General features: G+C 46.9%; 1 protein-coding gene across 1 annotated transcript in view; it reads right to left on the bottom strand.

The window, feature by feature from the left end:
• Window positions 1-6,605: 6,605 nt before the first annotated feature.
• The window catches only part of LOC104372582 (ceramide synthase 4), a 31,676-nt gene continuing 17,461 nt past the window's right edge, over window positions 6,606-20,820 (bottom strand). The window contains 6 exon segments of the mRNA XM_086627758.1: window positions 6,606-6,778; window positions 6,781-6,796; window positions 15,252-15,408; window positions 15,832-15,938; window positions 16,219-16,347; window positions 17,185-17,277. Coding sequence (XP_086483884.1) covers window positions 6,606-6,778; window positions 6,781-6,796; window positions 15,252-15,408; window positions 15,832-15,938; window positions 16,219-16,347; window positions 17,185-17,277 — 675 coding nt within the window.

The following is a 20,820-nucleotide window of genomic DNA, read 5'->3' as shown; positions in this document are numbered from 1 at the left end:
CCTGGTCAAGATTTTGGGCACAGAAATCAGAGGCTCTGGGATTTCAGCAAGCAGCTAGCAGCAAGGCATAAAACTCACTCCAAAATTGGACTCTCAGCTCAACAGCTTGTCATTCATGCTCCCCCACCTCTCCCCCAATCCCACGAATATGACTTCAGACTAGTTGAAATAGCATTACTTGTTCTGACCTGCCCATGAGCTTGGAGGTGGGGTAAGAAGTCTAGTACATGAAAGTAATTTAGTGGGTGTCAAGGACGTGACTAACCTCAATTACACTCTGCCTGCACAGGTGACTGAAGTCCCTACCTGGTGACAATAATAGCAGGGGCTTCTCTACCACCCCCTCTTTCTACCAGCCTTTTCCTTCCCAGGCTGCAAAGCCCTCACCTATTAATCAGCTCTGACACCTGCCAGAGGGTGTGGGTGGAGGTTCTCAGTGAGACTGGCCACAGCTATTAAGATCTTCTGGCACCCTCAGGGTCCTAACTGTCTCAGTTTTGGTTCCTCCATCTCGACCTAGCAACATCCCATATCCTATTTGCATTTTGAACCATCATGTATTGAGCACCAAGTTGATATACTGCTCCCCCAGAACTATTCTGAAGTGCTAATGCTCAGTCCAGCCACTTCAGGAGACTTTCTCATGTGCACCATAATGTCTCCTCCATATTCACTTCACTTGTGTTTTATCGCCTCAGTACTGTAAACCCTTCTGCAACTGCTGCAGTCAGTCCACATCACCATCATGAGTAACTTCATTGTCAGCCGATTTTGCCCTCTGCCTTTCCCTACCACTTTTTGGGGCACCTGCAACCAATACAGAGCTGTAAAAAATTCCTGTGGTCTCTCATGGTAACCTCCAGTGGATTTAAGTCTGTGTTGAGGAACCTCTTTGAGTGCCTTTGCAAAGCGGAGTAGGTAGCAGGTTCTCTCCTCTGCCTGTGGTCACTGACTCTTTGGGATAGCTCCAGCGGTGAGACGCATTTCTTTGTATTAAACTCATGGGGACTCTTTCCTATATTATGTTCATCTGTGTTTCCACAAATTTCATAATTATTATGCTTTCTACTGGTCTGATCAGTCTGGATGTCAGATCACCAATGGCTGTATCTCCTTACATTCCCACTTGGAACCTTCTTAAATTTTTCTGATAATGAGATGATCTGAAACAAAAAATCACATTCCACAGTTGGTAGAAGGTTTAACTCCTCTAGTACAAGTTTCCTCTTGACACTTGAGTGAATGCCACCCAGTTTTAAAGGTTTGCTATATAACATGTTCTCACCCATCAGCTTGAGATGGATCTCTTGTGATGTAGCCTCAGCAAGATGTCAGGTACTGGGCCCTCTCTGAGCTTCCAAGCAGGGAAGTCACACAGGCGGCGCATTGAATTTTTTGGCTCTAGCCTGATCTTGTCTCGGTGTTCTTGCTGTATGTCTCGATTATCTCTGACTCCTGCAGCCTTTCCAATGTTTCACAGATTGGTATTGCCTTTCAAGTTGTTCTCAAGATGTTTCCTGCCTGCTTTATTGTATGTTCACATCAACCTGTCAAAGTTACAGATCCTTTCACTTTCCTTGTTTAGACGTGACTTCAGCTTTTTGAACAATGCTGTTAGCGACGCCCTTACCTGCAGGCACTGTGTGCGAATTGAGAAAAGCAATGTCTTTCAGAGTGTAGCCATCCAAGCAAAGGTTCCCTTGGGCATACATGTCTAAATGAAAAACATGGTGGAGGTTCCCAAGTGTGTGCACGGGGAAGGGAATAACTGTGCAGAACGGCTCTTAAAACAAGATCGAAACCAACACTAGATGTCCATGACTACTGGAGTCAGAAGATTCATGTCAGCCATAATTTTGGGCTAGGATGGCCAGATGCCTCCCTGGGGGCTGTGCTTTGCAAGTGCTTGACTCGCACCACACAGCAGCCTGGGAGCACTAGTAATTGTTTTCATCATAACTAGTAAATGTTTTCTCGTAGCTCACCTCATCTCCCACGGTTGCTTGATTACATTATGTGATGCATGCACGGTTGTGATGCATGTGTCCGCTGTGTACACGGGCTAATAAAGACACAGGGGAAATAGATTCAGATTCTGCTGTGGTGCCCAGTGCTCCATCTGCTCTGCTGGGCTTCCAGCAGACAAGTGACAGTCTTACTGCAGGTTTTCAACACAAGCTTCTCTGTGCTGGGGGCTGTGATGCCCCTAGCATGGAGGAAGTGGAGGGGGCTGATACACTAAATTCATAAATACTATCATAGCACTCACAAGCTTCCCAGCTGGAGAGATGTAAAAAGAGAAGGTGGAGCAATGTGGGGAGGAAGCTGATTACACACAGAGCTTCTTTAAGCCTTAGCAAGTTGATGGCAAAGAAAACAAATTCTGCAGTTGATCTGCGCCAGTGACTTGTCACTGTCATGCTGAGTTCCTCAGCTCAAAGCAGCACTCAGTCAAGTCCAACAGCTCTCCTGGATCCTTGATGTATCCTTTCACAAGACCAATTTGCCTCTAATGTGCTTATCTCGATCTTCAGGGGACAACAACGCCCTGAGGATGAAATTCGACAGGCGTTAACATTTGTCTGCACTGGCTCCACAGTGCATTGTGCAGTCTCTGGGAAGCATTCTGCTCCTCAGGTAAGAGGTGGTGTGATATTTACAATAGGCATCTTTCCTAGCCTTCTAAAACTTCATGAAAAAGAAAATACATTAATTTTTCTCCTCCTGTCCTTGCGAGTCCAATTGGACTTGCCACTGCCCTGGCAGTACCAAGTAACCTGGCCTGCTCCTAGGTCTGGCGCACCATGGGGAATAAGCAAGAGGAGTTAGAGGTGTGTGCGCACAACTGTTGGGATATGATCGTATTGGCATTGCAGAGACATGGTGGGATGAATCCTATGACTGCAGTGTCAGAATAGAAGGGTACAGGCTCTTTAGGAAGGATGGGCAGGGGAGAAGAGGAGGAGGGGTTGCCCTCTGTGTGAAAGACCAGCTGGAGTGCATGGAGCTGCACCTGGGGACGAATGAGGTCCCAACTGAGAGCTTACGGGTTAGGATTAAAGGGGAGAACAGGGACAGGGGACATAGTAGTAGGGGTCTGCTACAGACCACCTGACCAGGAGGACTGGGTGGATGAGGCCCTCTACAGACAGATAGGAGCTGCCTCAACATTTACGAGCCCTGGTCCTCATGGGGGACTTCACCCACTCCCATATCTGTTGGAAGGACAACACAGCAGGGCATAGGCAATCCAGGAGGTTCCTGGAATGCATGGATGATAACTTCCTTCTCCAAGTAGTAGAGGAACCAAAAAGGAGAGGTGCTTTGCTGGATCTTGTTCTCACCAACAAAGAAGGGCTGGTGGGGAACGTGACGCTCAAGGACAGCCTTGGCTGCAGTGATCGTGAAATGGTGGAATTAAAGATACTAAGGGAAGCAAGGAGGGTGGACAGCAAGCTCACTACCCTGGATTTCAGGAGAGCAGACTTTGGCCTCTTCAGGGATCTCCTTGCTAGAGTACAATGGGATGAAGCCCTAGAGGGAAGAGGGGCCCAAGAAAGCTGGTTAATATTCAAGGATCACCTCCTCCAAGCTCAGGAGCAGTGCATCCCAACAAAGAGAAAGTCAGGTAGGAACACCAGGAGGCCTGCATGGATGAACAAGGAGCTCTTGGACCAACTCGGGCACAAAAACAAGGCCTATAGGGGATGGAAGCAAGGACAGGTGGTCTGGGAAGAATACAGAGAAATTGTCCGAGGAACCAGAGATCAGGTTAGGAAAGCTAAAGCTAGAGTTAGGTACTCTAGTAACAGGCTGTACTCAAGTACAGGCTGGGTGGAGAATGGATTGGGAGCAGCCCTGAGGAGAAGGACTTGGGAGTGCTGGTGGATGAGAAGCTCAACATGAGCCGGCACCGTGCGCTGGCAGCTCAGAAAGCAAATCGTATCCTGGGCTGCATCAAAAGAAGCGTGGCCAGCAGGTTGAGGATGGTGATTCTGCCCTACTCAGCTCTCGTGAGACCCCACCTAGAATACTGTGTTCAGCTCTGGTGTCCCCAACACAAGAAGGACATGGAGCTACTGGAGCGAGTCCAAAGGAGGCCATGAAGATGATCCAAGGGCTGGAGCATCTCTGCTATGAAGACAGGCTGAGAGAGTTGGGGCTGTTCAGCCTGGAGAAGAGAAGGCTCCGGGGTGATCTTATAGCAGCTTTCCAGTACCTAAAGGGGGCCTACAGGAAAGCTGGAGAGGGACTTTTTACAAGGGCGTGTACTGATAGGACAAGGGGCAATGGATTTAAACTGAAAGAGGGCAGATTTAGATAGATCTAAGGAAGAAATTTTTACATTGAGAGTGGTGAGGCACTGGCACAGGTTGCCCAGAGAAGTTGTGGATGCCCCATCCCTGGAAGTGTTCAAGGCCAGGTTGGATGAGGCTTTGGGCAACCTGGTGTAGTGGAGGATTTCTCTGCCCATGGCAGGGAGGTTGGAACTAGATGATCTTTAAAGGTCCCTTCCGACCTAACCATTCTATGATTCTATGATTCTATAATCCAGAGTGTCCCTTGCTCCAGGGCCAAATGCAGCTTTACCTAGCAGGAGATAAATCAGACAGCTGCAGTTCTCACTAGCATGGCCCAGCATGGCTGCATGTCCTGGGTATGTAACACCCTCTCCACGCATGCTGCATGTGTATCGACCTTGGCAACCGCACCCACACATATCTCCCTCATCACACATCCACCCACAAGGTGCAACTAGCCAGGTTACCTCTTGGTAGTTGAAGTAGCAGAAAAGAGCCCAGACAATCAAACCTTTCAAAAGTAATTTATAAAGAACATTTACATTCAGTAGTACAAAATAATATATAACCATCCCTTCTGGACACACCACCTGCAGAGGAGTGGCAAGATTGTAGGCTCAGATTAAGAAACATGACAGTATACAGAACGTATTTGAACTTCAAGTTAGCTTAAGGTTTCAGAGACAAACTATCTTCAGCAGATACAAATTTAAATGACTATGCAGGAATAGATGCTCTCCTCCCAGAGCGTGATACTGCCCTGGAATCACCTGTGCTGGAACCACTTTTACCCCTCTGAAATTATGCAATGTATTTTGACTGAAACCTAAGATGAGCACATACAAGACCAGATCAAAGCTCTCAGTCACATCTCAGGTGAACTGAGCGGATTGCTCAAAAACTCTCCTGTCCTTCTATGCTGTCACTTGTCTTTTAATTTTAAACATGTGCACCACATCCTCAAATCTGGCATTTCCTTGGTCCATGTCCCCCCAAGTTGGCATTAGCCCTCACTGGGCACACATAGGGAAGTGTCCGCATGGCCTTGGCAGTCTAAGTCCCTGCACTCTAAATTACAGTGAATCTGTGATACTTTGGTTTCATAGATTAATTGATCTATAAAACAGAAACCAATGTCATACTAATTTAACTCTTTCAAGGGGTTACAGAATCCAAGTCTAAGACTACACAGGATATAAGATACAGGACATCTAAACAAACTGAATCAGAACCGCATCATGACTTCACAGACTACTGCTTTAAACTTGCTATTCTTGATACATCTAGGCAAAGGCCCGAGAGTTAGAAGGCCATGTTAAAGCATTGTTCCATAAGGTTCAGCAGATCTTCTCCAGATCCTTTTTTTCTCTAAGGACTAGGGTAAATGTATTCCCTTCTTGCCACAAGCTGACTCTGTAAACATTTCCCACTGTGCCAATCACACCAGGTAAAAACATGAGCACTTAATCAGTGTTGTCTTCTAGAACATCTAGTTTCTTGTCACCTCCCTTCTTCTGACTGCGTTCCTTCTAAGATAGGCTTAAAGGATTTATTTGACGGTTGAGACACAGCTGCCTGGATTTTCCAGCTCTTCCAACTATGATTTGGGTGGGTACTCTCTCCAGTCGGGCTTTGGAGTTCCCACCTTTGTGGCAATAAAGCTGACAACAGAAGGGACTGAGATCCATACCATTACAAAACAGGTCATATGGCATACAGCAGCATTTCCTTTGAGAAGAAAATGTTTTCTCCTATGTCTTTCAAGCTTTCATTCCACTATGCTCAGTTCTAATTTTCTGAGTGCGCATGGGGCACTTGTCTTCTCAAAAGAGGTGTCCCCATATTAAGATTTAGAGTCTCACACTACTTGTCAGCCATAATTATCAGTGGCAATGGGCCTGAGCCTCCAGAGGCTGATCAAGGCTAAACAGATTCTGACCAAACAACATCAGGTGGTTAAGACTTGACATTGCCAGAGTTTATCCACTTTTTTTTTTCTTAAAGCATTTTTAAGATTAACACATTTAACAACAACTATGGTACAGTCTAATATAATAATACTACAGACCATTTTGATCCCTTTTTATTTGCTTCAAGGTTAATCTTATAGTAAGCTTTTTATTGAAGAAAGACCAAAAACTTCTTCAAATATCACTGACTATAAACATTTCTGTTTAGGGGAAGAAGTAATTCAGCTATGATATTGCAATTGCACTCCATTATATCTGTATAATGAGCAAAACTGTTCTAAAGACGGTGGACCATGGATTCATTCAATACCAATCAGAAGCATGTGAACAGCAGCTATCTTTCCTTGACATGGCCATTGGTGAGATGGGTTCTGTTGTTCAGTGGCTCAGACTCATTCCTCTGGATATAACTGTTGCTTGTGATGGTGCTGAAATACGTGATCCCGTTTTTCTCCTTTTCCCTAATCTTTTCTCTTTCTTCATCCTTGTCACTTTCTTCTGTGTCACTCTCATGTCCTTTTCCATCTACGGAAAAATGTAAGTAAGAAGCAATACAAACATAGAAGTCTGCACAAGAAGCAGTGCTAGCTGAGCCACAGGCTAAAACATTTATCTGCTGCTTCAGCCACTTTTCCTTGGCACACAATTCTACTGTGTCCTTTCAACTTTTACATCACCTTTGGAAACTGTCCTGGTTTCAGCTGGGACAGAGTCAGCTCTTCTTTTTAACAGCCAGAAGAGCTCCGGTTTTGATTTTAGTCTGAGACTCGCTCTGAGAAGAACGCTGGCAGCGCACTGGTGCTTTGTAGTTGGCACTCAGGTCTCAAGGACTTCTCAGCTGCCGTGTTCTTGCCCGTGTGCAGGAGCACAACAGGATAGGGGGGAGAATGGCTGGGATGGGTGGGTCCACGACTCTCCTCATGATTTGTACTTAGACTTAGGATTGAGGGCCAAACTGGCCAATTAGTATTCCATATCACGCAGCGTCATGCCCAGGATAAAGTGAGGGTCAGCCGGGAGAAGGGCTTTTTGCCCTTCCAGGGCTCTCACTCTCGGACTCTGAGTGCTCTCTCTGTCTCGCTCTCCTATTTTCAGGCCTCTCGCTCATCCGGGATTGCAGTATTGGGACTTAACTGTTTTGGGATCATTAGTTTGGGATGAGACGGGCCTCGGTCAAGGGGTGGTGAGGCAATTACACCGTACATCACTCGTTCATATATGTTTATCATTGTACGTATATGTATGTATTCATATATTAGTAGTAGTACTATTAAATTGTTCTTATCTCAACCCATGGGCCTCTTTTCCTTTCCCTTCCCCTCATTCCCTGGGAGTGGGGGAGGGTGAGTGACTGGCTGTTTGTGGCGTTTAGATGCTGGAGCAGCCCAAACCACGACAGAAACAGATTCTCTTTGCCTCTTTGATTTCAGTCTCAGTGCAATCCTATGTGATCCTGATAAACATTAGGAGTTACTGTACAGGTGAAAAGCAGCACCAAACCACAGATGCCCAGGACTGAGGGCAACTGTATAAGACTGAGGAGATCCACATTGCTGCTTTGGGCATCAGCATATGGAAGAAGGATGGAAGGAGGCAATTAATCAAGCCCTTTTACATTTTCCAGAAGGGACAAGGCAGTAGGTTCTGACTGCACTTGGCCTGGGTGGCTGCAGGCTGATCACACTGCTTTGGACAGTCCAAAAGCACATGCTTTAACCAAACTAATAGCTCAACACAAAGTCACTCAACTCTGACTACATTCAGTTTATGTTCAGTTTTTCATCTTGCTGTTGACTGAGAAACCTGTATTCCGCTCTTGTAAATATTTCATTCATTGCCTTACAAGGAAGACAAAGAAGAAACAATGTGATAAAATGACAGTTTAGAAAAAGCAGCCTAGCACCTGCTGGCTCCCTAGGCTGTTTCTACTCTGCAATACAGATGCTAAAATTAGGGACAAATTCATAGAATCATAGAATGGTTCGGGTTGGAAGCAACCTCAAAGATCATCTAGTTCCAACCCCCTGCCATGGGCAGGGACACCTCCACTACACCAGGTTGCCCAAAACCTCATCCAACCTGGCCTTGAACACTGCCAGGGATGGGGCAGCCACAACTTCTCTGGGCAACCTGTGCCAGTGACTCACCACCCTCAATGTAAAGAATTTCTTCTTATCTCTAATCTAAATCTGCCCTCTTTCAGTATAAATCCATTGCCCCTTGTCCTATCACTACACGCCCTTCTAAAAAGCCCTCTCCAGCTTTCCTGTAGGCCCCCTTTAGGTACTGGAAAGCTGCTATAAGATCACCCGGAGCCTTCTCTTCTCCAGGCTGAACAGCCCCAACTCTCTCAGCCTGTCTCCATAGCAGAGGTGCTAAAGCCCTCGGATCATCTTCGTGGCCTCCTCTGGACCCGCTCCAGCAGCTCCATGTCTTCTTTGAGTGCGATCATCCAGCCAATTCCTTATCCACCAAGTGGTCCATCCATCAAAACCATGTCTCTCCAGTTTAGAGACAAGGATGTCGTGTGGGACAGTATCAAATGCTTTGGATAAGTCCCGGTAGATGATGTCAGTTGCTCTTCCCCTGTCCATCAATGCTGTAACCTCATCATAGAAGGCCACCAAATTAGTCAGGCAGGATTTGCCCTTAGTGAAGCCGTGTTGGCTGTCACCAATCACCTCCTTATTTTCCATGTGCCTTAGCATAGTCGCCAAGAGGATCTGCTCCATGATCTTGCTGGGCACAGAGGTAAGACTGACTGGCCTGTTGCCCTGGGTCTTCTTTTTTTTCCCTTTTTAAAGATGGGGGCTATGTTTCCCTTTTCCAGTCAATGGGAACTTCACCAGATTGCCACGACTTCTGAAATATGATGGATAGTGGCTCAGCAACTTCATCTGCCAGTTCCCTCAGGACCCCGGATGCACCTCATCAAGTCCCATGGACTTGTCCACCTCCAGGTTCTTTAGATGGTCTTGAACCTGATCTTCTCCTACAGTGGGCGGGTCCCTGCCTTTGCCTTCTGGGACTTGGGCTGTGCGGCTGGGGCTCTTGCCAGTAAGACTGAGGCAAAGAAGTCATTGAGAACCTCAGCCTTCTCCATATCCTGGGTAGCCAGATCTCCCGTTTCCTTCCGGAGAGGGCCTATATTTTCCCTGGATCTCTTTTTATCACTGACATATCTATAGAAATTTTTCTCGTTGCCCTTGATGTCCCTGGCCAGATTTAACTCTATCAGGGCTTTAGCTTTCCTAACCTGATCTCTGGTTCCTCGGACAATTTCTCTGTATTCTTCCCAGACCACCTGTCCTTGCTTCCATCCCCTATAGGCCTTGTTTTTGTGCCCGAGTTGGTCCAGGAGCATCTTGTTCATCCATGCAGGCCTCCTGGTGTTCCTACCTGACTTTCTCGTTGGGATGCACCACTCCTGAGCTTGGAGGAGGTGATCCTTGAATATTAACCAGCTTTCTTGGGCCCTCTTCCCTCTAGGGCTTCATCCCATTGTACTCTAGCAAGGAGATCCCTGAAGAGGCCAAAGTCTGCTCTCCTGAAATCCAGGGTAGTGAGCTTGCTGTCCACCCTCCTTGCTTCCCTTAGTATCTTTAATTCCACCATTTCACGATCACTGCAGCCAAGGCTGTCCTTGAGCGTCACGTTCCCCACCAGCCTTCTTTGTTGGTGAGAACAAGATCCAGCAAAGCACCTCTCCTTTTGGTTCCTCTACTACTTGGAGAAGGAAGTTATCATCCATGCATTCCAGGAACCTCCTGGATTGCCTATGCCCTGCTGTGTTGTCCTTCCAACAGATATGGGAGTGGGTGAAGTCCCCCATGAGGACCAGGGCTCGTAAATGTGAGGCAGCTCCTATCTGTCTGTAGAGGGCCTCATCCACCCAGTCCTCCTGGTCAGGTGGTCTGTAGCAGACCCCTACTACTATGTCCCCTGTCCCTGTTCTCCCTTTAATCCTAACCCGTAAGCTCTCAGTTGGGACCTCATTCGTCCCCAGGTGCAGCTCCATGCACTCCAGCTGGTCTTTCACACAGAGGGCAACCCCTCCTCCTCTTCTCCCCTGCCCATCCTTCCTAAAGAGCCTGTACCCTTCTATTCTGACACTGCAGTCATAGGATTCATCCCACCACGTCTCTGCAATGCCAATAAGATCATATCCCAACAGGCCGCTCACACACTTCCAACTCCTCTTGCTTGTTCCCCATGCTGCGCGCATTGACATAAAGGCATTTAAGTTGGGCCCCAGATGAATCTGGAGCGGCTGGAATTCTTTTCTTCTGTTCTTCAGGTACTTTCAGCATATCTTTATCATTCTTGATATTACCCCCCTCCCCTTCAAATCTAGTTTAAAGCCCTGTCAATGAGCCCTGCTAGCTGTTGTGCAAGGACCCTTGTTCCCCTCTGAGAAAGGCAAGTCCTGCCTGGTGCTAGTAGGCCTGGTGCCATGTGGTGTCACGCTTGTTTTTGGAGAGTGCTCTGAGGGAAGGCAGCAAACCACCTTCTGTGGCCTGAGCTTTGGAAACTGTTCAGGGGCCTGTCAGTTGCTGCTCAGACACCTGTAGTCTCCATTTACTCTCTCTATCCTCCTGGGAATATCTCTTGGATCATATAAAGAAGTCTACTTGGTCTGATGCTCTTTCTTGAGACCACTACACCCAAATGCAGATAGGATTTCTAAGAATCTAAACTTAGGACTGAATTCAAACTGCCTCCAAGGACAACACAGGTAGGAGATGCTATCTTCTGCGAACACCCTGGACCTCCTGCCATTCTGGAACTGGCCGTTCAGGAACTATGCACAAGCCTTGATCTGCAGTGTTAAGGACAAATAGTAATCAATATTCCTAAGTTGGCCATAAAATGTGGCTGAGGCCTTAAACCTAGCAAGATTCACAAAGGAGCTATATACCTGCATGAATTACAAATGATGTATCTCAGGTTGCCTGTTGAGAGAATGAAGCTGTACTTCGAAATCTAGGCTGAGTTCTAATTACTGGGGCTTAGGGGACATCATGTGAGAAAGTGGGGCAGACAATCCTGTAGCCAGAGAGGAAAACTGTGGAGACCAGAAAGGCCCATGAGAAGAATGTGAACTTCTGACTGGAGTAAGAATTTCACGGCTCTCAAAAGGGGTAGAATGTCCTGTATTTTTGCTGGTACTGCTTTGGGCTACTAAATATCATCATCGAGACAAACCTGTTTAGGACAATTCTTCTTTGCTATTCACTGCCCAATATGGTAAGCTCTCAAATACATTTTTGCATCAAATGTGGATGACTTTTAGATAAAATTGGAAAAATTCTGGATATGCTTCAGTATTTTTTCCTTGATGGTTCATTTCTTTCTAACAAGGCTATTTATTACCTCATCATTTTTCACTGTAATAACTGCAATGGTAATTCCACCCACACTAGAATTAGGAAAACAATAAAACGGTGTATTCTGTTGCATCTTCGTTTTCTGCCCTGTGAAGTTTCTGTTTCCTATTGCAAGTAGTTTGTTCTGCGCTACCTTAAGGGAAGGCAGATAAAGAAAATGGAGACAATATGGATGAAGATGAGCCTTTAATGCTTGTTCTCAGTTCCCATAAGACAAAATTCCCCATCTGGATACTAACAGAACAGCGCATCCTGGGCTATGAGGCCAACTACTCCTGGACTGTGTTCCTGCCTTGCGGCCAATCTAATACTGTTAAGTCATGTCTTTGAATTTGGGAAGAATTTCAAGCTGAGCAGCATTTTGGTCTCACAGCAAATACTACAGGCTATGGTCAGATAGAGTGGGATGCATTGCACTTAAGTTTATACAGCTGCATCTCAGACATTCGTTTAGGGTTGCTCTATGACTGGTAGAGATGAACAGCGATACCTGGATCCAGTCTTGAATGGATTATGCTTTGGGCAGGCCTGTTTACCTCCACGGCTACGAAAAGAGTCCAGCTAGTTTAGACAGAAATAGTCTGTCCCTTGTACAGACATCTACATGTATAGACATCTACAGCACTGTAAGACAATCCATATGATTGGCAAAGACAATCCATATATGGCAAAGGCAGGGACTGGGAGAATGAAAAACCGCCCACTGTAGGAGAAGACCAGGTTCGAGACCATCTAAAGAACCTGAAGGTGCACAAGTCCATGGGACCTGATGAGATGCATCCACGGGTCCTGAAGGAACTGGCAGATGAAGTTGCTGAGCCACTATCCATCATATTTCAGAAGTCGTGGCAATCTGGTGAAGTTCCCAATGACTGCAAAAGGGGAAACATAGCCCCCATCTTTAAAAAGGGGAAAAAAGAAGACCCAGGGAACAACAGGCCAGTCAGTCTCACCACTGTGCCCAGCAAGATCATGGAGCAGATCCTCTTGGCGACTGTGCTAAGGCACATAGAAAACAAGGAGGTGATTGGTGACAGTCAACATGGCTTCACTAAGGGCAAATCCTGCCTGACTAATTTGGTGGCCTTCTATGATGAGGTTACAGCATTGATGGACAGGGGAAGAGCAACTGACATCATCTACCGGGATTTATCCAAAGCATTTGATACTGTCCCACACAACATCCTTATCTCTAAACTGGAAAGACATGGTTTTGATGGATGGACCACTCGGTGGATAAGGAATTGGCTGGATGTTCACGCTTAAAGAGTTGTGGTCAACGGTTCAATGTCCACGTGCAGGCCTGTGACGAGTGGTGTTCCTCAAGAGTCGGTACTGGGACCAGCGTTATTTAACATCTTTGTTGGAGACATGGACAGTGGGATTGAGTGCACCCTCAGCAAGTTTGCAGATGACACCAAGTTGTGTGGTGTGGTGGACACGCTGGAGGGAAGGGATGCCATCCAGAGGGACCTTGACAGGCTGGAGAGATGGGCCTGTGAGAACCTCATGAAGTTCAACAAAGCCAAGTGCAAGGTCCTGCAGGTGGGTCGGGGCAATCCCAAGCACAAGTACAGGCTGGGCGGAGAATGTATTGAGAGCAGCCCTGAGAAGAAGGGCTTGGGAGTGCTGGTGGATGAGAAGCTCAACATGAGCTGGCACCGTGCGCTGGCAGCCCAGAAAGCCAACCGTGTCCTGGGCTGCATCAAAAGGAGCGTGGCCAGCAGGTCAAGGGAAGTAATTCTGCTCCTCTACTCTGCTCTTGTGAGACCCCACCTGGAATATTGTGTTCAGCTCTGGAGTCCCCAACACAAGAAGGACATGGAGCCACTGGAACGAGTCCAGAGGAGGCCATGAAGATGATCAGAGGGCTGGAGCACCTCTGCTATGAAGACAGGCTGAGAGAGTTGGAGCTGTTCAGCCTGGAGAAGAGAAGGCTCCGGGGTGATCTTATAGCAGCTTTCCAGTACCTAAAGGGGGGCCTACAGGAAAGCTGGAGAGGACTTTTTTACAAGGGTGTGTAGTGATAGGACACGGGGCAACGGATTTAAACTGAAAGAGGGCAGATTTAGGTTAGATATAAGAAAGAAATTCTCTACATTGAGGGTGGTGAGGTACTGGAACAGGTTGCCCAGAGAAGTTGTGGATGCCCCATCCCTGGAAGTGTTCAAGGCCAGGTTGGATGAGGCTTTGGGCAACCTGGTGTAGTGGAGGGTTTCCGTGTCCATGGCAGGGGGGGTTGGAACTAGATGATCTTTAAGGTCCCTTCCAACCCTAACCATTCTATGATTCTATGAACATGTATTAATGATACAGATGACGGGGCAGAGAGCACCATAAGCGAGTTTGGTGAAGACACAAAACTGGGAGGAGTGGCTGGTGCACCAGAGGGATCTTGACAAGCTGAAGAAGTGGGCTGAGAGGAACTTTGTGAAGTTCAACAAGGGGAAGTGTGAAGTCCTGCACCTGAGGAGGAACATGCTAGGGGCTGACCAGGTTTTCTAAGAAAAACCTGGAGGTTCCAGCAGACACCAAGTTGAACATGAGCCAGCACTGTGCCCTTGCCCTTCCTGGTCTGCATTAAGAGAAGCATTGCCAAGCAGATCAAGGGAGGTCATCCTTCCCCTCTACTCAGCACTGGTGAGGCCACACCTGGAGTGTTGTGTCCAGTGCTGGGCTCCTCAGTACAAGAGAAACATGGACATACTGGAGAAAGTCCAGCAAAGGACTTCAAAGATGACGAGGGCACTGGAGCACCTCACATATGAGGAAAGGCTGAGGGAGCTGGAACAGTTCAGCCTGGAGAAGGGAAGGCTCATGGGATGTTACATTAATATCTGAAGGGAAAGCATAAAGAAGACGGAGCTAGGCTCCTTCTCAGTGGTGCCCAGTGACAGAACAAGAGGCAATGGGCACAAACTGACACACAGGAGGCTCCCTCTGAACTCAGGAAACGCTTTTTTACTGAGAGGGTGACCAAGCACTGGCACAGGGTGCCCAGAGAGACTGTGGAGTCTCCATCCTTGGAGTTACAAAAAAGCTGTCTGGACATCGTCCTGGGCAACCTACTTGGTGACCTTGCCTGAGCAAGGAATATGGACGAGACTTCCAGAGGCACCTTTTCACCTCAGCCATTCTGTGATTCTGTGATCTCAGTAACACTGTAATTAAAAATCCCGTACTATGATGGAAGCACTTTTGCACTTACCTCACCAATCAGGACAACTTTCACTGCCTTGATTCTTAGTTTTGTTACAAATGCAAATCATACTGGACCAAGTGTTGGGATTCTTACTCATGTCACTGGCTTTGTTCACAGAAATCTCCCCTGGAGTCCAATCCACATTTTTCTTGAATACAAGCATCAGAAGTGGACCCAATATTATAGTGACTCATAAAAATTTTACTTTTTTTTTGGTCAACTTTCCCTAATAATATTGAGTGTTCCTTTCACCTCACTGTTAGGAATGCACATGTGTAATTTCACTAGGGCAAGAAGGAATCCTTTCCAGATGAATCCCTGTGCTCCCAAGCAGTCTAAGTGAACCCTCCCTCCCCCTGTGATGTACAGAGGACTACAAATTGATCCATACCGTGCCCTGGAGGATGAACTTGTAGACCATGTGAATAATAAGGCAGGACCAGAAGACATGGAGCAGCTGCAGAATTATCAGGAGAGCATTCACGAAGTAGTATCCAAAGAAGGGCTGGAATATCTCCATGGAGTAATAGTAGGTGTTATAGAGCACTCTGCAAGAGAAAGTGAATTGCAGTGAAGGGAAAGTGTGTTATTAGTAGGGCCATAATTAAGCCCCAGAAAGCTCTAGTCACAGAGGAAGTTTCAGGTCGGTCACCTCCTTCTTCTATATAACACGTGAGCCAACTCTCAGTTCCCCACCAGAATTAAGTAGGGTAGAGCCAGAGGCTGAGGACTCCTCCTCTGCAGTACACTGCAGGACTTTAAGACTATTCTATGAACTCCAAGGCAGACCACCCTAGTTTACCCCAAGGCAGGTGCAACAGCCATGTGGCACTGTAGCCTATGCAAAGTGCAGGGACATACGCTCAAGGATTGAAAAGCAAAAGGCTGCAGCAAAAGATTCATCACTCAGCTGAATTATCCTGTCTCTCAAAAGGCAGCTTTTCCGTTTCCCTTGACAGCAGCAGACTCACGTGTAGGGGAAAATGACCAGGCGGCTGATGAGGAAAACAGCTGAGAAGATCATAAAGAGGCTGTCACAAGTTTTCTTCCACTTCATGTAATTGAATATCTTAGTTGGCTGGAAGGAGAAAGAACAATAAAACAGCAGGCCAAGACAGTGCATCTGCCCATGCTCCAGGAGGCTAATGAGCCAGACACGATACAATCTGCATGCAGGTAATCATGCCTCTTCCTGGCTCTCTGCAGGGCATCCTAGGCTGTGTCAAGAGATCAGTACTGAGTTATCCATGAAACACCACAATGCTTGGCCCATACTGTGATAGATCAAAAGATACCCTTTGGCTGAAGAGCACCATTGCTACCTAGGCTTTGCCTGACATGTAAGTTGTGGAGCTCACCTCTAGGAAGCAATCAGAAGCATCATGAATCACCAACACCAGTGTCCCAATGCGGATGTAATTGGCACAGTACGAGAAACTGATCAGGAAGATGGTTGCAGCGTGATGGACTATCTGCTCCTTGAAGTCCTGATGAGAAAAGGGACAGCAGAGAATAAAATATATAATGCACCTTCTGTCCTGGTTACAGCATGCCTCCTGCAGGCAGCAATGAAATCTCTCTACTCAATGACTAAGACAGACCACTCTAAGATCTTACCCATATAACTCTTCTACCAAACACATTCTAGAAATGTAGGCAACCAAGAGACACAAGAATGAATTTATGGTGTAAACTGAGGATCTCACAACAAGAACACTCTCTCCCTCCACCAGTAATGGTCCAATGGTGCATTTCAGGAGACAGAAGAGCCATTCAGTACAGACAAATTCAACATAAAGAGAGCTTCCTTTCTGTCAGAAAGCAGTGCCCATTATCCATCCCTGTGCATGCCTAGCTGCATGCATCCTACTCATCTCATACCCCCAGGCTCGCTGATGGAGATTCACAACCAACCTTCACTCGTAAGGGCATATTCACAGCCTCAATGCACATATATGTCTACATAATCACGCGACACTCTGTCTGCCGGGGCACTGGTACCTGGGAACACACGTGGCTTAACTAGCAGAGAATCATCTCTTCCTGTCTCTACCATCAGTGCAGCCTAGCAGAGTCCCAGAAGAGCAATTTTTAAGTTTGGATTGAGAACTCTGCAGTAGTCTGCAACTCTCTGTGTCACAGTTTGTGTTCTCCACTTCAAGTGGGAATCCAGTGACTGGCAATGGAAATTCCTAGGAATAAGCAAGGACAGAGTCCCCTGAAACCTGAGACTAGCACTATACACGTGCTCTTGGAGATCACTCTCCCAAGTGTTCTGCTTGGGTCCTGTTTGTGCTTGATTCTTCCCTGAGGCTGCCACTCACCTTCCTCTTCACATCAAAGGGCAGTGTGAAGACCAGTGACCAGTAGAAAGAGAGCTCCAGCAGGTAGTACCAGAACAGGGAGGGCTGGAGAGGCTGTGGGAGAGAGAGACAGTGAAATGCCCATGAGATGAAGTAGAACAAGGGCTGAGAGTGAAGACTCCTCCTAGGCAAAACAATATCAGACAACCCAACCAACAAAACTGGTTGTTGCAGCTTCAGGGAGAAAGACTTCAACTGAACAATGTGGTTACTTACTAAATGTCGTCTGTGCTGAGGTGAAAGCAAATAGGAGGAGAAATTCCACTTCGCTGCACCATGTGGAATGTTTAGGGAACCACTGGGAAGATCCTGCATATTTTTAGGCTTTCTTCAGCACTGTGCAGATTCCTGAGCAGTCAGTATAGAGCTTTAAATATGTAAACCATTTCGCTACAGTGAAATAGGTAAGTAGTAGCTGCATAAATCATTCCCTTTTCAGGATTCAAGCAGATGCTTCAGACACCTGGTACTCTATCACAGATTTTTCAGTTTAATAAAATTAACAGGGGGAAAGTGCAACCCAGTGTGAAATTTTTCTGTTATTTTTCAGCTGGAAAACGAAAAGCTTGGACCCACTCAGCAAGGTATGTGCTATTTACTAAGTAATTTTTTTGCTGTTGTGGCACTATAAGGCCTCCTTAAACCTAAATCTATTTGATAAAAAAAAAATTACTATGACTAAAGGGGCTTTTCAACTAGCATTTCCATAAAATGAGAGGTGGTGGATGCTCCATCCCTGGAGACGTTCAAGGCCAGGTTGGACAAGGCCCTGAGCAACCTGATCTAGTTGGAGATATCCCTGTTCCTTGCAGGGGGGTTGGACTAGATGACCTTTGAAGGTCCCTTCCAGCCCTAACCATTCTATAATTCTATGATTCTATCATTCCATAAAATAATGGGGTATGGTGCTCCCAAATACCAACTGGGTTTTCTCTATCCAAAGTGTTGATTTATGACCTTCATAGATTTTAGTTTGTTTTGCTTTGTAGCACCCGTGATCGGCCACAAGAAGCAGCACAGCTGGATGCACTTGTGCTACCAAGGGGGATATTAACATCTGCCACACTGGTATATGCTGTTCACACTCTGGAGGTTATCCAAACAGGAGCTCTGGATCAGAAAGGAATTTTTTCCCCCAAAGACAAGATTATTTGGGAGAATTGGCGTTTCTTTTGTCATTGGCTGTAGCACAGGGCACGGCCTGTTTAGTAGGAACTGTATTTAATACATTCTTTGTTCCTGCTAATACACAGGTTTGTCCTTGACCTTTCTAGCTGTTTGCCAGTGGGACATTACTAGTTCTGGTCTTGGTCTTTTCTGTTTGTTACAGATGTTGGAAAGAATGTGTATTTGGTTTATGTGGCAAGGTTTTGGCAGCAGGGGGACTGCAGGGGTGGCTTCTGTGAGAAGACGCCAGAGGCTGCCCCATCTCCGACAGAGCCAGTTCCAGACAGCTCCAAGACGGACCTGCCACTAGCCAAAGCTGAGCCCATCAGCGATGGTGGCAGCACCTCTGTGACAAGGGATAAAAACTGCTGCGCAACAGCAGCTGGGAAAGAGTAGTGAGAATGAGAGAAAAAACCCTGCAGACACCAAGGTCAGTAAACAAGGAGGGGGAGTAGGTGCTTCAGGTGCCAGAGTAGATTCCCCTGCAGCCCACAGTGAAGACCCCAGTGAGGTAGGGTATCCTCCTGCATCCCGTGGAGGACCCTATGCCGGAGCAGGTGGATGTGTCCAAAGAAGGCTGTGGCCTCGTGGAGAGCCTGTGCTGGAGCAGGCTCCTGGCAGGACCTGTGGCCCCATGGGGGACCCACACTGGGGAGGCCGTTTCTGATGGACTGCACCCCATGGAAAAGACCCATGGTGGAGAGGCTCGTGGAGGACTGTCTCCCATGGGTGGGACGCCAACTGGAGCAGGGGAAGAGTGTGAGGAAGAAGCAGCGGCAGAGACAACATGTGATGAACTGACCGCAACCCTCATTCCTTCTTCCCCTGCACTGCTTGCGGGGAGGAGGTAGAGAAGTCAGGAGTGAAGTTGAGCATGGGAAGAAGGGAAGGGTGGGGGGAAGGCGTTTTAAGATTTAGTTTTTATTCCTCATTATCCCACTCTGATTTGATCAGCAATAAATTATTTCCCAAGACAAGTCTAATTTGCCTACAATGGTAATTGGTAAGTGAACTCCCTATCCTTATCTCAACTCATGAGCCTTTCATCACATTTTCCTCCCTCTGTCAAGCTGAGGAGGAGGGAGACAGAGCAGCTTGGTGTGCACATGGTGGCCAGACAGGGTCAACCCACCCCAACATGCTGTTATGATGGCTTGGATTGTTTTTGAAAAGACACGTAGTCCAAATTTACAGAACACGACACAAGAACTCGAGTTATCCTTTTAGTATTACATTCCTATTCAGGCATCACCTGTTTGTATGGTCTGACTTCTACACTGATGTGCCCCTAAATTTTCTGCCTTTGAGCCACAGTGGACTGTTTGGAGACTCAGCTTGAAAGATACTACCTCGTTCTTCACTCATCTGTTCCATTATGTTTCCTGTGGCTCACAAATTTGTGCATTACATTTCACTTTATGGATTTGCAACCTTGATGTACAGTCACAGGGTCTTGCTCTAACTTTGACTGCCAGACCAAAAAGCCCAGGAACACAGGCAGTCTTCACTTTGTCTTGGTACTGGGATCAAGCTTCCTTCAGCCTTCTCTTCAATTAATGAAAGATTTTTACTTCCTACCCAGGAAATTCTAGTACTGTAAAATCCTGTGTATGGTAGCTCCCTGAATGATAATACAGGAGATTACTATCCTGCTGGAAACACTTACCAGCTGCTCTCATAGGACAGAGGAACCTCTTCTGCAGCTGGAATCAGATTTTTCACTTTAGTGAAATGCAGCACTCTCTGCTATGTCTGCTCTGGCATCCACAGCAGTGTGATATAGGAAGGCTCCTGCCATACAACAGGCAATAGTCGTCTTCTCCAGAGAATTCAGAGCACATAAAAACATAAGGGAAAAGGCAGAGCAGGCAATAGCTCCTGTGCTCAGTGGGTGAAGCCCCTTTCTAACTCTTTCAACTTCTCAGGTTATTCGAGTAGGAATAGCAAGGGAGGCAGCTGGGCAAAAATGTAACTGGCTTTTGGTTGCCATCTTTACACCTTGTGTTATAAAATCACAGAATGGTTTGGGTTGGAAGGAACCTTCAAGATCATCTAGTTCCAAACTCCTGCCACAGGCAGGGACACCTTCCCTTAGATCAGGTTGCTCAAAGCCTCATTCAGCCTGGCCTTGAACACTGCCAGGGATGGGGCAGCCATGACTTCTTTGGGTAACCTGGTCCAGTGTTTACAGTGACACCCTCACTGTAAAAAATTTCTTCCCTAGATATAATCTAAATCTCTCCTCTTTCAGTTTAAAGCCATGCCCATTGTCCTATCACTACATGCCCTTGTCAAAAGCCCCTCTCCAGCTTTCTTGTGGGCCGCCTTGAAGTACTGGAAGGCTGCTAGAAGGTCTCCCCGGAGCCTTCTCTTCTCCAGGCTGAACAGCCCCAACTCTCTCAGCCTGTCTTCATAGCAGAGGTGCTCCAG

Source organism: Tauraco erythrolophus, chromosome 28 (assembly GCF_009769465.1).
Source record: "Tauraco erythrolophus isolate bTauEry1 chromosome 28, bTauEry1.pri, whole genome shotgun sequence".
Lineage (NCBI taxonomy): Eukaryota > Metazoa > Chordata > Aves > Musophagiformes > Musophagidae > Tauraco > Tauraco erythrolophus.
Note: the sequence above shows the minus strand (reverse complement) of the source record. Positions and strands in the feature narration are given on the sequence as shown.